Here is a 17,115-nt window from a genome sequence, read left to right as displayed (position 1 = left end):
CACATTCATTCACCACTGAGATCATACACACATATTATGATCATCAGGAATTTATTCATTGTTTTCTTTTTCTTTTACTCTTCAAAACCTTTTTTTAGGAGTATTTTCTATACTCAATTCACATAAACTAGATATACAAACATGTCACTACACTGGGAAAATATCAATAACAAATACAAGAAATGAAAAAACCCAGGCGGGTAAAAATCCCCATCAGGTCCTTTGCCACTGCGGGTGCAGTCGAGGTCCTCAGAGGGATTGCTTCTGGGTACCTAGTGGCATGATCCACCAAACCAGGATGTACCTGTTGCCTTGGGAATCCATAGGCTCTACAATTTCAATGCCCACCGTCTCAAAGGGTGTGCCAATGACTGGCAGTGGGTGCTGGGGGGCGGGGGGGGCTTGGGCCTTTTTCCTGTCTTCCCGCTATCCTGGCCGGTCGTACAAGTTCTACAGAATGTATCTGAGGAAGTCTTGATCCTCGGCCAATAAAAGTGTGGGACAAACTTTGCAAAGGTCTTGTCTTGGCCCAGGTGTCCTTTCAGGGGTCTCTTGTGAGCCAACTCCAGCAGGAAGGCCCTGTAGCTTTGGGGGACCACTAAGGCCCTTGTTGTCCCATTCACAGGAACCTTAGGCTTACTGTAACGGAAGCTGTCCTCCCAGTAAATATGGTGACTACCAGAGGCATCCCCTGCTGCGTGGGCTACAGCCTGTTGCTTCATACCCACAAGGGTTGGGCACTCTCTTTGTGCCCTACAGAGCTCCTCCTTGGTGGGGCCTCCTTGTCTATGTCATCCAGCGATGCCCTCTTCAGTGGACTCCACGGCAGCCACCGCAGGTGCCCCATCCATTTCACTAGAGGTACATTCAGGGGCAGGTTTCCTACGCCCCCTGCCTTTGCCCTTCTTAGCAGCTGTCTGTGCCATTTTTCCAGGCTCCGGCGCTTTTGACTCCAATCCTGGCCAGCCATGGACCTTGTCGTGGTACAGATCCAATCAGGTAATCCTAACAGCTCCACATGAGCCTTGAGCTCCACCTCCTTCCAGGTAGTGTGCGCCGTTTTGGCAGCCTCGCACCAATGCGACCACTCTTGCTCCATGGTGCAAAGGGTGCCTGTGTTGTAGGAAGGATTGTTTCTGTGCCGGAAGGAGCACCTTCCTGCACTAAAAGAATCCTGAGTGTCCTTTCCCTCTTTCTGTGTGTGCTGCAGAATGCAGCGCAAATAGAAGGAGGAAGTAATGAGGAGAAATAAAGATATTTCTTCTTGTTCCGCCTCTCCTTGGGAGGTGGATCTTTGGTGAATTGCCAGGTTTGGTAAATCCGGGAATGTCTCAAAAACCACGGGAATTGCGTGGGAACGCTCAAGCAACACTCATGGAACGCCTCCCTTGCACGGAGTAATGCATTGCAGCGATTTGCGTAGTATTATTCCATATTTTTAAGAAACATTCAAATCCACGCAAAGTGACTTTGCGTGGCTTCAAAAATAATGCTTAGAGGTTTGTGTCACGCAAATAACACGTTGTGTTGTGCAAACATAATGCACAGCTCTCGTAGATATGCCTCTCAGGGCCAGAGGTAGGTGTCTAAATACCGGTCGGAAACGGCCGAAAATACCGATTTTCTGCCGTTTCCGACCGGTATTTGGCATCTTGAGATGTAGGGGGTCAGATTTTACAGATTCGGTAAATTTACCGAATCGGTAAATTTACCGAATCTGTAAAATACCGAATCAGTATTTTTACCGATTTGGTAATGGCCAGATGTAGGTGGGACTCTTCAGAGTCCCTAAGGCCTTACAGAATCGGTATTTTACCACCCAATCCAATTGGGTGGTAAAATACCGATTCCAGGTGTGCATGCACATGTGTGCATGCACACCTAGCCATGTGACAGACAGACATGCCCTTAGGGCATGTCTGTATGCCACATGGCACACATGACCGTCTTTGGGGTGCCAGAGGGTGTCAAAGTGACACCCCCTGCACCCTTGCTAAAATCGGTATTTAGCGATTCTGTAATTACAGAATCGGTATTGCCCATTGATTCCTATGGGCTTCAAGGCCGATAGGAATCAATGGGCAATACCGATTCGGTATTTACAGATTCGGTAAATACCGAATCTTAACGATTCGGTATTTACAGAATCTGTAATACCTACATCCCCCCCCTTCATATTTACCGACTCTTAAATACCGAATCGGTAAAATTCGGTATTTAAGAGTCGGTAAATATGAATTACCTACATCTAGCCCTCAGTCTTTACATCGGGGCATTGCCGCTCTGAGCCAGCATCAGTCTAGGCATTGAGGCCAGTGAGATGTGCAAGCACTTTACGTCTCCTTCTCTTCGTCTTATTTCTCTTTCTCTCATCCTCTCCCAAGGTTTGAAAGTGCTCAGATGGTGCACAACTTCCTGCTGTGGAGAGAGCTGGAGGACTACTGGGCAGCCGAGGCCCAGCAGACAAACTGCCAGCTCCTGCATCGCGCAGCATGGGACATCCACCACAAGTACCTGCGGCCAGATGCGCCATGTGCAGCGGGTAAGTCTCAAGTCTGACGCGTCATGTGCAGCGGATAAGTCTCAAGTCTGACGCGTCATGTGCAGCGGATAAGTCTCAAGTCTGACCGCCATTGTGCAGCAGGTGAGTCTCAAGTATGACGCGCCATGTGCAGCAGGTGAGTCTCAAGTAGGACGCGCAATGTGCAGCAGGGGAGTCTCAATTAAGACATGCCATGTGCAGCAGCTAAGTCTAAAGTCTGATGCGCTACGTGCAGCGGATAAGTCTCATGACTGACTGCCATGTGCAGCAGATAAGTCTCAAGTCTGACGCGCCATGTGGAGCAGATATGTCTCAAGTATGACGCGTCATGTGGAGCAGATACGTCTCAAGTATGACGCGTCATGAGCAGCTGCTAAGTCTCAGGTCTGACTGCCATGAGCAGCTGCTAAGTCTCAAGTATGACGCGCCATGTGCAGCAGGTGAGTCTCAAGTAAGACGGGCCATGTGCAGCGGGTAAGACTCAAGTCTGACCGCCTTGTGCAGCAGGTGAGTCTCAAGTAAGACGTGCCATATGCAGCAGATAAGTCTCAAGTCTGATGCGCCATATGCAGCAGGTGAGTCTCAAGTCTGACGCGCCATGTGCAGCAGATAAGTCTCAAGTATGACGCTCCATGTGCAGCAGGTAAATCTCAAGTAGGACGCGCCATGTGCAGCAGGTGAGTCTCAAGTAGGACGCACAATATGCAGCAGGGGAGTCTCAAGTAAGAGTTGCCATGTGCAGCCGATAAGTCTCAAGTATGACCACCATCTGCAACGGATAAGTCTCAAGTATGACGCACCATGTGCAGCAGGTAAGTCTAAAGTCTGATGAGCCATGTGCAGCGGATAAGTCTCAAGTCGGACCGCCATGTGCAACGGGTAAGTCTCTAGTATGACGCACCATGTGCAGCAGGTAAGTCTCAAGTATGACGCACCATATGCAGCAGGTGAGTTTCAAGTCTGATGCACCATGTGCAGCAGGTGGGTCTCAAGTATGACACGTCATGTCCAGTAGGTGAGTCTCAAGTATGACGTGCCATGTGCAGCGGATAAGTCTCAAGTATGACGCACCATATGCAGCAGGTAAGTCTCAAATATGACGCACCATATGCAGCAGGTGAGTCTCAAGTCTGCCCGCCATGTGCAGCAGGTAAGTCTCAAGTATGACGCACCATGTGCAGCAGGTAAGTTACGTTACGTTACGTTAAAATTATTTATACCGCGCACTTTCACCGACGGTTTCATGGCGCTCTTGACAAGTGCGGTGATCAAGGGTGGGGGGGGTTATTCATAGGCAGACTGGAAGAGCCGGGTTTTTAGTAAACTGCGAAAGCAGTCATAACTGGGACATAGACGAAGTGCAGGTGGCAGGGAGTTCCAAGTGAAGGGGGCCAAGACAGAAAAACTCAATCCGCCGTGCTTCTTACGTTTGAATTTGGGGACCACCAGGAGGTTGAGGGATGCAGAGCGAAGAGCTCTGAGGGGGATGTGACGTGTCAAGGCGGATGAGATAAAGGCTGGGGCTGCCTCGGAGAGGGCCTTAAAGACTGAACATGCCAGCTTGAAGGTGCAGCGCTTGGAAACCGGGAGCCAGTGAAGACTACGAAGGAGGGGAGTGACATGCTGGTGTTTAGGCTGGCGAAAAATCAGACGGGCAGCCTGATTCTGCACCAGCTGCAGCCGATGGAGGTGGCAGGCGGGAATACCCGCATACAGCGTGTTGGCGTAGTCGAGCCTGGAGGTGATGAGAGCAATGATGACTTGGATTAAGGCCTCCCTGGTGAGAAACCAACTGATTTTGCGTATCCGCCTGAGATGGAAAAAACAGGATGAGGTGACCGAGTTGATTTGAGGTCTCATCGAAAGGTCTTCAGAAATAATCACCCCCAGACTCTTCACTGCTCTCACAGGGGTAGGTGCCGCCCCCAGGGAGGTTGGCCAGAAGGTGGAATTCCAGGGGTTAGTGGGACTCCCCACAAGTACTAGTTCAGTTTTTGTGGGGTTAAATTTTAGTTGGCTGTGATACATCCACTCAGCAATAGTCAGCATAGTGGACTGAAAATTTAGACGGGTGGAGGGGGAAGAATCAATGGGAAAAATTAACTGGAGATCATCCGCATAATTAAAGATTGTGATAGGGGAGTTGCGAAGGGACGCTAGTAAGGGTTGCAGATATAAATTAAGTAAGAGAGGGGATAGTGCAGAGCCTTGGGGGACACCACAGGAAAGAGATGTGAGGGGTGCAGAGAAGGTAGACAAGTGAACAGCTTGTGAGCGCTGATCGAGAAATGATCGGAGCCAGTTAAGGGCCACCCCCTGAATGCCAGCATTATGGACACGGTCGGTCAAGATGGCGTGATCGACCGTGTCGAATGCAGCCGAGAGATCTAAAAGGACAAGGGCCTGAGAGATGTTTTTATCAGCACCTTTCCTGAGGGCGTCCATAACTGCTACTATGACCGCCTCAGTGGAATGGAGGGGTCTGAAACCGGCTTGTTGGGGGTCGAGGAAAGAGGATTTCTCTATAAAGGAGCTCAGGCAGCGGGTGACATAAGTCTCCAGAATCTTGCCTAAGTAGGGAAGGAGGGAAATGGGACGATAGTTACTTAGAATTGTGGGGTCCGCATTGTTTTTTTTTAAAATAGGTAGAACAGCTGCTTGTTTGAAGGAGCGAGGGACCTCCCCAGTAGCAAGGGAGTTATTGAGTAATGCCAGTGGGGGGCCCGGACAGGCAAGGAAAGCTTCTCTCAGGATCAGAGGGGGACAGCAGTCGTTAGGGGAGCCTGAGCTGACTTTAAGAAGAAGAGAGGAAAATTCCTGAAGGGAAATTGAAGGAAACTCCGACAAGGTGTTAAGGTTCCTGGGGGGAAGGGAAGGAGGAAAAGGAGATGCAGTGGTCGGAATATTGTTTTTTATGGTTATAATCATATCGATAAAATAAGAGTTTAGCGAGTCACACAGGGTTTGGGTGGGTTGAGGTTGGAGGGTGACCCTATCAGGCAGGGAAAGCTCATTGACAATTGCAAAAATGTCCTTGGTTTTGCTGTGAGAGTCCATTATTTTTTGAGAGAAGTAGGCCGTTTTAGCTGTGAAAAAGTCTCAAGTATGACGCACCATGTCCAGCAGGGGAGTCTCAGGTAAGACGTGCCATGTGCAGCAGATAAGTCTCAAGTATGACGCACGATGAGCAGCTGCTAAGTCTCAAGTCTGATGCGCTATGTGCAGCGGGTGAGTCTCAAGTAAGACGCACAATGTGCAGCGGATAAGTCTCAAGTCTGACGCGCCATGTGCAGCGGATAAGTCTCAAGTATGACACACCATGTGCAGCAGGGGAGTCTCAAGTAAGACGTGCCATGTGCAGCGGATAAGTCTCAAGTATGACCGCCATCTGAAACGGATAAGTCTCAAGTCTGATTGCCATGTGCAACAGATAAGTCTCTAGTATGACGCACCATGTGCAGTAGGTAAGTCTCAAGTATGACGCACCATATGCAGCAGGTGAGTCTCAAGTATGACGCACCATGTGCAGCAGGTGAGTCTCAAGTAAGACGGGCCATGTGCAGCGGGTAAGACTCAAGTCTGACCGCCTTGTGCAGCAGGTGAGTCTCAAGTAAGACGAGCCATATGCAGCAGATAAGTCTCAAGTCTGATGCGCCATATGCAGCAGGTGAGTCTCAAGTCTGACGCGCCATGTGCAGCAGATAAGTCTCAAGTATGACGCTCCATGTGCAGCAGGTAAATCTCAAGTAGGACGCGCCATGTGCAGCAGGTGAGTCTCAAGTAGGACGCACAATATGCAGCAGGGGAGTCTCAAGTAAGAGTTGCCATGTGCAGCGGATAAGTCTCAAGTATGACCACCATCTGCAACGGATACGTCTCAAGTATGACGCACCATGTGCAGCAGGTAAGTCTAAAGTCTGATGAGCCATGTGCAGCGGATAAGTCTCAAGTCGGACCGCCATGTGCAACGGGTAAGTCTCTAGTATGACGCACCATGTGCAGCAGGTAAGTCTAAAGTCTGATGAGCCATGTGCAGCGGATAAGTCTCAAGTCGGACGGCCATGTGCAATGGGTAAGTCTCTAGTATGACGCACCATGTGCAGCAGGTAAGTCTCAAGTATGACGCACCATATGCAGCAGGTGAGTTTCAAGTCTGATGCACCATGTGCAGCAGGTGGGTCTCAAGTATGACACGTCATGTCCAGTAGGTGAGTCTCAAGTATGACGTGCCATGTGCAGCGGATAAGTCTCAAGTATGACGCACCATATGCAGCAGGTAAGTCTCAAATATGACGCACCATATGCAGCAGGTGAGTCTCAAATATGTCGCACCATGTGCAGCAGGTAAGTCTCAAGTATGACGCACGATGAGCAGCTGCTAAGTCTCAAGTCTGATGCGCCATGTGCAGCGGATAAGTCTCAAGTATGACACACCATGTGCAGCAGGGGAGTCTCAAGTAGGACGCACAATATGCAGCAGGGGAGTCTCAAGTAAGACGTGCCATGTGCAGCGGAAAAGTCTCAAGTATGACGCACCATATGCAGCTGCTAAGTCTCAAGTCTGATGCGCCATGTGCAGCGGATAAGTCTCAAGTATGACACACCATGTGCAGCAGGGGAGTCTCAAGTAGGACGCACAATATGCAGCAGGGGAGTCTCAAGTAAGACGTGCCATGTGCAGCGGATAAGTCTCAAGTATGACCACCATCTGCACGGATAAGTCTCAAGTATGACGCACCATGTGCAGCAGGTAAGTCTAAAGTCTGATGCGCCATGTGCAGCGGATAAGTCTCAAGTCGGACCGCCATGTGCAACGGATAAGTCTCTAGTATGACGCACCATGTGCAGCAGGTAAGTCTCAAGTATGACGCACCATATGCAGCAGGTGATTTTCAAGTCTGATGCACCATGTGCAGCAGGTGAGTCTCAAGTTTGACACGCCATGTCCAGTAGGTGAGTCTCAAGTATGACGTGCCATGTGCAGCGGAAAAGTCTCAAGTATGACGCACCATATGCAGCAGGTAAGTCTCAAGTCTGACGTGCCATGTGCAGCAGGTAAGTCGCAAGTATGACACGCCATGTCCAGCAGGTAAGTCTCGAGTATGACACGCCATGTGCAGCGGATAAGTCTCAAGTCTGATGCACCATATGCAGCAGGTAAGTCTCAAGTATGACGCACCATATGCAGCAGGAAAGTCTCAAGTCTGATGCGCCATTTGCAGCAGGTGAGTTTCAAGTATGACGCGCCATGTGCAGCAGGTGAGTCTCAAGTCTGATTGCCATGTGCAGCGGATAAGCCTCAAGTATGACGCGCCATGTGCAGCAGGTGAGTCTCAAGTCTGACAGCCATGTGCAGCAGGTAAGTCTCAATTCTGACGCGCCATATGCAGCTGGTAAGTCTCAAGTCTGACCGCCATGTGCAGCAGGTAAGTCTCAAGTATGACACGCCATGTCCAGCAGGTGAGTCTCAAGTATGACCTGCCATGTGCAGCTGGTAAGTCTCAAGTCTGACGCGCTATGTGCAGCGGGTGAGTCTCAAGTATGACGTGCCATGTGCAGCAGGTGAGTCTCAAGTCTGACGCGCCATATGCAGCTGGTAAGTCTCAAGTCTGACGCACCATGTTCAGCGGGTGAGTCTCAAGTCTGACGTGCCATGTGCAGCTGGTAAGTCTCAAGTCTGACGCGCCATGTGCAGTAAATAAGTCTCAAGTATGACGCACCATGTGCAGCAGGTGAGTCTCAAGTATGACGCGCCATGTGCAGCAGGTGAGTCTCAAGTATGACGTGCCATGTTCAGCGGGTAAGTGTCAAGTCTGACGCGCCATGTGCAGTGGATAAGTCTCAATTCTGACGCGCCATGTGCAGCAGGTGAGTCACAAGCATGATGCGCCATGTGCAGCAGGTGAGTCTCGAGTCTGACGCGCCATGAGCAGCAAGTGAGTCACAAGTATGACGCGCCATGAGCAGCTGCTGAGTCTCAAGTCTGATGCGCTATGTGCAGCGGATAAGTCTCATGTCTGACTGCCATGTGCAGCAGATACGTCTCAAGTCTGACGCGCCATGTGGAGCAGATATGTCTCAAGTATGACGCGTCATGTGGAGCAGATACGTCTCAAGTATGACGCGTCATGAGCAGCTGCTAAGTCTCAGGTCTGACTGCCATGAGCAGCTGCTAAGTCTCAAGTATGATGCGCCATGTGAAGCAGGTGAGTCTCAAGTAAGACGGGCCATGTGCAGCGGGTAAGATTCAAGTCTGACCGCCATGTGCAGCAGGTGAGTCTCAAGTAAGACGTGCCATATGCAGCAGATAAGTCTCAAGTCTGATGCGCCATATGCAGCAGGTGAGTCTCAAGTCTGACGCGCCATGTGCAGCAGATAAGTCTCAAGTATGACGCTCCATGTGCAGCAGGTAAATCTCAAGTAGGACGCGCCATGTGCAGCAGGTGAGTCTCAAGTAGGACGCACAATATGCAGCAGGGGAGTCTCAAGTAAGACGTGCCATGTGCAGCGGATAAGTCTCAAGTATGACCACCATCTGCACGGATAAGTCTCAAGTATGACGCACCATGTGCAGCAGGTAAGTCTGAAGTCTGATGCGCCATGTGCAGCGGATAAGTCTCAAGTCGGACCGCCATGTGCAACGGATAAGTCTCTAGTATGACGCACCATGTGCAGCAGGTGATTTTCAAGTCTGATGCACCATGTGCAGCAGGTGAGTCTCAAGTTTGACACGCCATGTCCAGTAGGTGAGTCTCAAGTATGACGTGCCATGTGCAGCGGAAAAGTCTCAAGTATGACGCACCATATGCAGCAGGTAAGTCTCAAGTATGACGCACCATATGCAGCAGGTGAGTCTCAAGTCTGACTGCCATGTGCAGCAGGTAAGTCTCAAGTATGACGCACCATGTGCAGCAGATAAGTCTCAAGTATGACGCACCATGTCCAGCAGGGGAGTCTCAGGTAAGACGTGCCATGTGCAGCGGATAAGTCTCAAGTATGACGCACGATGAGCAGCTGCTAAGTCTCAAGTCTGATGCGCTATGTGCAGCGGGTGAGTCTCAAGTAAGACACACAATGTGCAGCGGATAAGTCTCAAGTCTGACACGCCATGTGCAGCGGATAAGTCTCAAGTATGACACACCATGTGCAGCAGGTAAGTCTCAAGTATGATACACCATGTGCAGCAGGGGAGTCTCAAGTAAAACGTGCCATGTGCAGCGGATAAGTCTCAAGTATGACCGCCATCTGCTACGGATAAGTCTCAAGTCTGATTGCCATGTGCAACAGATAAGTCTCTAGTATGACGCACCATGTGCAGCAGGTAAGTCTCAAGTATGACGGACCATATGCAGCAGGTGAGTCTCAAGTATGACGCACTATGTGCAACAGATAAGTCTCTAGTATGACGCACCATGTGCAGCACGTAAGTCTCAAGTATGACACGCCATGTCCAGCAGGTGAGTCTCAAGTATGACGTGCCATGTGCAGCAGGTAAGTCTTAAGTATGACACGCCATGTGCAGCGGATAAGTCTCAAGTATGACGCACCATATGCAGCAGGTAAGTCTCAAGTCTGACATGCCATGTGCAGCAGGTAAGTCTCAAGTATGACACGCCATGTCCAGCAGGTAAGTCTCGAGTATGACACGCCATGTGCAGCGGATAAGTCTCAAGTATGACGCACCATGTGCAGCAGGTGAGTCTCGAGTCTGACGCGCCATGAGCAGCAGGTGATTCACAAGTATGACGCGTCATGAGCAGCTGCTGAGTCTCAAGTCTGACGCACCATATGCAGCAGGTAAGTCTCAAGTATGACGCGCCATATGCAGCAGGTAAGTCTCAAGTCTGATGCGCCATTTGCAGCAGGTGAGTTTCAAGTATGACGCGCCATGTGCAGCAGGTGAGTCTCAAGTCTGACTGCCATGTGCAGCGGATAAGTCTCAAGTATGACGTGCCATGTGCAGCAGGTGAGTCTCAAGTCTGACAGCCATGTGCAGCAGGTAAGTCTCAATTCTGACGCGCCATGTGCAGCTGGTAAGTCTCAAGTCTGACCGCCATGTGCAGCAGGTAAGTCTCAAGTATGACACGCCATGTCCAGCAGGTGAGTCTCAAGTATGACGTGCCATGTGCAGCTGGTAAGTCTCAAGTCTGACGCGCTATGTGCAGCGGGTGAGTCTCAAGTATGACGTGCCATGTGCAGCAGGTGAGTCTCAAGTCTGACGCGCCATATGCAGCTGGTAAGTCTCAAGTCTGACGCACCATGTTCAGCGGGTAAGTCTCAAGTCTGACGTGCCATGTGCAGCTGGTAAGTCTCAAGTCTGACGCGCCATGTGCAGTAAATAAGTCTCAAGTATGAAGCACCATGTGCAGCAGGTGAGTCTCAAGTATGACGCGCCATGTTCAGCGGGTAAGTCTCAAGTCTGACGTGCCATGTGCAGTGGATAAGTCTCAAGTCTGACGCGCCATGAGCAGCAGGTGAGTCACAAGTCTGATGCGCTATGTGCAGCGGATAAGTCTCATGTCTGACTGCCTTGTGCAGCAGATACGTCTCAAGTCTGACGCGCCATGTGGAGCAGATATGTCTCAAGTATGACACGTCATGTGGAGCAGATACGTCTCAAGTATGACGCGTCATGAGCAGCTGCTAAGTCTCAGGTCTGACTGCCATGAGCAGCTGCTAAGTCTCAAGTATGATGCGCCATGTGCAGCAGGTGAGTCTCAAGTAAGACGGGCCATGTGCAGCGGGTAAGACTCAAGTCTGACCGCCATGTGCAGCAGGTGAGTCTCAAGTAAGACGTGCCATATGCAGCAGATAAGTCTCAAGTCTGATGCGCCATATGCAGCAGGTGAGTCTCAAGTCTGACGCGCCATGTGCAGCACATAAGTCTCAAGTATGATGCACCATGTGCAGCAGGTAAATCTCAAGTAGGACGCGCCATGTGCAGCAGGTGAGTCTCAAGTAGGACGCACAATATGCAGCAGGGGAGTCTCAAGTAAGACGTGCCATGTGCAGCGGATAAGTCTCAAGTATGACCACCATCTGCACGGATAAGTCTCAAGTATGACGCACCATGTGCAGCAGGTAAGTCTAAAGTCTGATGCGCCATGTGCAGCGGATAAGTCTCAAGTCGGACCGCCATGTGCAATGGATAAGTCTCTAGTATGACGCACCATGTGCAGCAGGTAAGTCTCAAGTATGACGCACCATATGCAGTAGGTGATTTTCAAGTCTGATGCACCATGTGCAGCAGGTGAGTCTCAAGTATGACACGCCATGTCCAGTAGGTGAGTCTCAAGTATGACGTGCCATGTGCAGCGGAAAAGTCTCAAGTACGACGCACCATATGCAGCAGGTAAGTCTCAAGTATGACGCACCACATGCAGCAGGTGAGTCTCAAGTCTGACTGCCATGTGCAGCAGGTAAGTCTCAAGTATGACGCACCATGTGCAGCAGATAAGTCTCAAGTATGACGCACCATGTCCAGCAGGGGAGTCTCAGGTAAGACGTGCCATGTGCAGCGGATAAGTCTCAAGTATGACGCACGATGAGCAGCTGCTAAGTCTCAAGTCTGATGCGCTATGTGCAGCGGGTGAGTCTCAAGTAAGACGCACAATGTGCAGCGGATAAGTCTCAAGTCTGACGCGCCATGTGCAGCGGATAAGTCTCAAGTATGACACACCATGTGCAGCAGGTAAGTCTCAAGTATGATGCACCATGTGCAGCAGGGGAGTCTCAAGTAAGATGTGCCATGTGCAGCGGATAAGTCTCAAGTATGACCGCCATCTGCAACGGATAAGTCTCAAGTCTGATTGCCATGTGCAACAGATAAGTCTCTAGTATGACCCACCATGTGCAGCAGGTAAGTCTCAAGTATGACGCACCATATGCAGCAGGTGAGTCTCAATTATGACGCACTATGTGCAACAGATAAGTCTCTAGTATGACGCACCATGTGCAGCACGTAAGTCTCAAGTATGACACGCCATGTGCAGCAGGTGAGTCTCAAGTATGACGTGCTATGCGCAGCAGGTAAGTCTTAAGTATGACACGCCATGTGCAGCGGATAAGTCTCAAGTATGACGCACCATATGCAGCAGGTAAGTCTCAAATCTGACGTGCCATGTGCAGCAGGTAAGTCTCACGTATGACACGCCATGTCCAGCAGGTAAGTCTCGAGTATGACACGCCATGAGCAGCAGGTGATTCACAAGTATGACGCGTCATGAGCAGCTGCTGAGTCTCAAGTCTGATGCAGCAGGTAAGTCTCAAGAATGACGCACCATATGCAGCAGGTAAGTCTCAAGTCTGATGCACCATTTGCAGCAGGTGAGTTTCAAGTATGACGCGCCATGTGCAGCAGGTGAGTCTCAAGTCTGACTGCCATGTGCAGCGGATAAGTCTCAAGTATGACGTGCCATGTGCAGCAGGTGAGTCTCAAGTCTGACAGCCATGTGCAGCAGGTAAGTCTCAATTCTGACGCGCCATGTGCAGCTGGTAAGTCTCAAGTCTGACCGCCATGTGCAGCAGGTAAGTCTCAAGTATGACACGCCATGTCCAGCAGGTGAGTCTCAAGTATGACGTGCCATGTGCAGCTGGTAAGTCTCAAGTCTGACGCGCTATGTGCAGCGGGTGAGTCTCAAGTATGACGTGCCATGTGCAGCAGGTGACTCTCAAGTCTGACGCGCCATATGCAGCTGGTAAGTCTCAAGTCTGACGCACCATGTTCAGCGGGTAAGTCTCAAGTCTGACGTGCCATGTGCAGCTGGTAAGTCTCAAGTCTGACGCGCCATGTGCAGTAAATAAGTCTCAAGTATGACGCACCATGTGCAGCAGGTGAGTCTCAAGTATGACGCGCCATGTTCAGCGGATAAGTCTCAAGTCTGACGCGCCATTTGCAGTGGATAAGTCTCAAGTCTGATGCGCCATGTGCAGCAGGTGAGTCACAAGCATGATGCGCCATGTGCAGCAGGTGAGTCTCGAGTCTGACGCGCCATGAGCAGCAGGTGAGTCACAAGTATGACCCGCCATGAGCAGCTGCTGAGTCTCAAGTCTAATGCGCTATGTGCAGCGGATAAGTCTCATGTCTTACTGCCATGTGCAGCAGATACGTCTCAAGTCTGACGCGCCATGTGGAGCAGATATGTCTCAAGTATGACGCGTCATGTGGAGCAGATACGTCTCAAGTATGACGCGTCATGAGCAGCTGCTAAGTCTCAGGTCTGACTGCCATGAGCAGCTAATAAGTCTCAAGTATGATGCGCCATGTGCAGCAGGTGAATCTCAAGTAAGACGGGCCATGTGCAGCGGGTAAGACTCAAGTCTGACCGCCATGTGCAGCAGGTGAGTCTCAAGTAAGACGTGCCATATGCAGCAGATAAGTCTCATGTCTGATGCGCCATATGCAGCAGGTGAGTCTCAAGTCTGACGCCCCATGTGCAGCAGATAAGTCTCAAGTATGACGCTCCATGTGCAGCAGGTAAATCTCAAGTAGGACGCGCCATGTGCAGCAGGTGAGTCTCAAGTAGGACGCACAATATGCAGCAGGGGAGTCTCAAGTAAGACGTGCCATGTGCAGCGGATAAGTCTCAAGTATGACGCACCATGTGCAGCAGGTGAGTCTCGAGTCTGACACGCCATGAGCAGCAGGTGATTCACAAGTATGACGCGCCATGAGCAGCTGCTGAGTCTCAAGTCTGACGCACCATATGCAGCAGGTAAGTCTCAAGTATGACGCACCATATGCAGCAGGTAAGTCTCAAGTCTGATGCGCCTTTCGCAGCAGGTGAGTTTCAAGTATGACGCGCTATGTGCAGCAGGTGAGTCTCAAGTATGACTGCCATGTGCAGCGGATAAGTCTCAAGTATGAAGCGCCATGTGCAGCAGGTGAGTCTCAAGTCTGACAGCCATGTGCAGCAGGTAAGTCTCAATTCTGACGCGCCATGTGCAGCTGGTAAGTCTCAAGTCTGACCGCCATGTGCAGCAGGTAAGTCTCAAGTATGACACGCCATGTCCAGCAGGTGAGTCTCAAGTATGACGTGCCATGTGCAGCTGGTAAGTCTCAAGTCTGACGCGCTATGTGCAGCGGGTGAGTCTCAAGTATGACGTGCCATGTGCAGCAGGTGAGTCTCAAGTCTGACGCGCCATATGCAGCTGGTAAGTCTCAAGTCTGACGCACCATGTTCAGTGGGTAAGTCTCAAGTCTGACGTACCATGTGCAGCAGGTGAGTCTCAAGTATGACGCACCATATGCAGCAGGTGAATCTCAAGTATGACGCACCATGTGCAACAGATAAGTCTCTAGTATGACGCACCATGTGCAGCACTTAAGTCTCAAGTATGACACGCCATGTCCAGCAGGTGAGTCTCAAGTATGACATGCCATGTGCAGCAGGTAAGCCTCAAGTATGACGTACCATGTGCAGCAGGTGAGTCTCAAGTCTGACGTGCCATATGCAGCTGGTAAGTCTCAAGTCTGACGCACCATATGCAGTAGGTGATTTTCAAGTCTGATGCACCATGTGCAGCAGGTGAGTCTCAAGTATGACACGCCATGTCCAGTAGGTGAGTCTCAAGTATGACGTGCCATGTGCAGCGGAAAAGTCTCAAGTACGACGCACCATATGCAGCAGGTAAGTCTCAAGTATGACGCACCATATGCAGCAGGTGAGTCTCAAGTCTGACTGCCATGTGCAGCAGGTAAGTCTCAAGTATGACGCACCATGTGCAGCAGATAAGTCTCAAGTATGACGCACCATGTCCAGCAGGGGAGTCTCAGGTAAGACGTGCCATGTGCAGCGGATAAGTCTCAAGTATGACGCACGATGAGCAGCTGCTAAGTCTCAAGTCTGATGCGCTATGTGCAGCGGGTGAGTCTCAAGTAAGACGCACAATGTGCAGCGGATAAGTCTCAAGTCTGACGCGCCATGTGCAGCGGATAAGTCTCAAGTATGACACACCATGTGCAGCAGGTAAGTCTCAAGTATGATGCACCATGTGCAGCAGGGGAGTCTCAAGTAAGACGTGCCATGTGCAGCGGATAAGTCTCAAGTATGACCGCCATCTGCAACGGATAAGTCTCAAGTCTGATTGCCATGTGCAACAGATAAGTCTCTAGTATGACCCACCATGTGCAGCAGGTAAGTCTCAAGTATGACGCACCATATGCAGCAGGTGAGTCTCAAGTATGACGCACTATGTGCAACAGATAAGTCTCTAGTATGACGCACCATGTGCAGCACGTAAGTCTCAAGTATGACACGCCATGTCCAGCAGGTGAGTCTCAAGTATGATGTGCCATGCGCAGCAGGTAAGTCTTAAGTATGACACGCCATGTGCAGCGGATAAGTCTCAAGTATGACGCACCATATGCAGCAGGTAAGTCTCAAGTCTGACGTGCCATGTGCAGCAGGTAAGTCTCACGTATGACACGCCATGTCCAGCAGGTAAGTCTCGAGTATGACACGCCATGTGCAGCGGATAAGTCTCAAGCATGACGCACCATGTGCAGCAGGTGAGTCTCGAGTCTGACGCGCCATGAGCAGCAGGTGATTCACAAGTATGACGCGTCATGAGCAGCTGCTGAGTCTCAAGTCTGATGCAGCAGGTAAGTCTCAAGTATGACGCACCATATGCAGCAGGTAAGTCTCAAATCTGATGCGCCATTTGCAGCAGGTGAGTTTCAAGTATGACGCGCCATGTGCAGCAGGTGAGTCTCAAGTCTGACAGCCATTTGCAGCAGGTAAGTCTCAATTCTGACGCGCCATGTGCAGCTGGTAAGTCTCAAGTCTGACCGCCATGTGCAGCAGGTAAGTCTCAAGTATGACACGCCATGTCCAGCAGGTGAGTCTCAAGTATGACGTGCCATGTGCAGCTGGTAAGTCTCAAGTCTGACTGCCATGTGCAGCGGATAAGTCTCAAGTATGACGTGCCATGTGCAGCAGGTGAGTCTCAAGTCTGACAGCCATGTGCAGCAGGTAAGTCTCAATTCTGACGCGCCATGTGCAGCTGGTAAGTCTCAAGTCTGACCGCCATGTGCAGCAGGTAAGTCTCAAGTATGACACGCCATGTCCAGCAGGTGAGTCTCAAGTATGACGTGCCATGTGCAGCTGGTAAGTCTCAAGTCTGACGCGCTATGTGCAGCGGGTGAGTCTCAAGTATGACGTGCCATGTGCAGCAGGTGAGTCTCAAGTCTGACGCGCCATATGCAGCTGGTAAGTCTCAAGTCTGACGCACCATGTTCAGCGGGTAAGTCTCAAGTCTGACGTGCCATGTGCAGCTGGTAAGTCTCAAGTCTGACGCGCCATGTGCAGTAAATAAGTCTCAAGTATGACTCACCATGTGCAGCAGGTGAGTCTCAAGTATGACGCGCCATGTTCAGCGGATAAGTCTCAAGTTTGATGCGCCATGTGCAGCAGGTGAGTCACAAGCATGATGCGCCATGTGCAGCAGGTGAGTCTCGAGTCTGACGCGCCATGAGCAGCAGGTGAGTCACAAGTATGACCCGCCATGAGCAGCTGCTGAGTCTCAAGTCTAATGCGCTATGTGCAGCGGATAAGTCTCATGTCTTACTGCCA

General features: G+C 50.7%; 1 protein-coding gene across 1 annotated transcript in view; it reads left to right on the top strand.

The window, feature by feature from the left end:
* LOC144822618 (uncharacterized) overlaps window positions 1–17,115 on the top strand; it is a 327,297-nt gene that overhangs the window by 187,198 nt on the left and 122,984 nt on the right. Inside the window, exon 13 of the mRNA XM_078680351.1 lies at window positions 2,385–2,542. Within this exon, the coding sequence (XP_078536477.1) occupies window positions 2,385–2,542 (158 nt within the window). The remainder of the gene's footprint in view (window positions 1–2,384; window positions 2,543–17,115) is intronic.

Source organism: Lissotriton helveticus, chromosome 3_1 (assembly GCF_964261635.1).
Source record: "Lissotriton helveticus chromosome 3_1, aLisHel1.1, whole genome shotgun sequence".
NCBI classification, from domain to species: Eukaryota; Metazoa; Chordata; class Amphibia; order Caudata; family Salamandridae; genus Lissotriton; species Lissotriton helveticus.
Note: the sequence above shows the minus strand (reverse complement) of the source record. Positions and strands in the feature narration are given on the sequence as shown.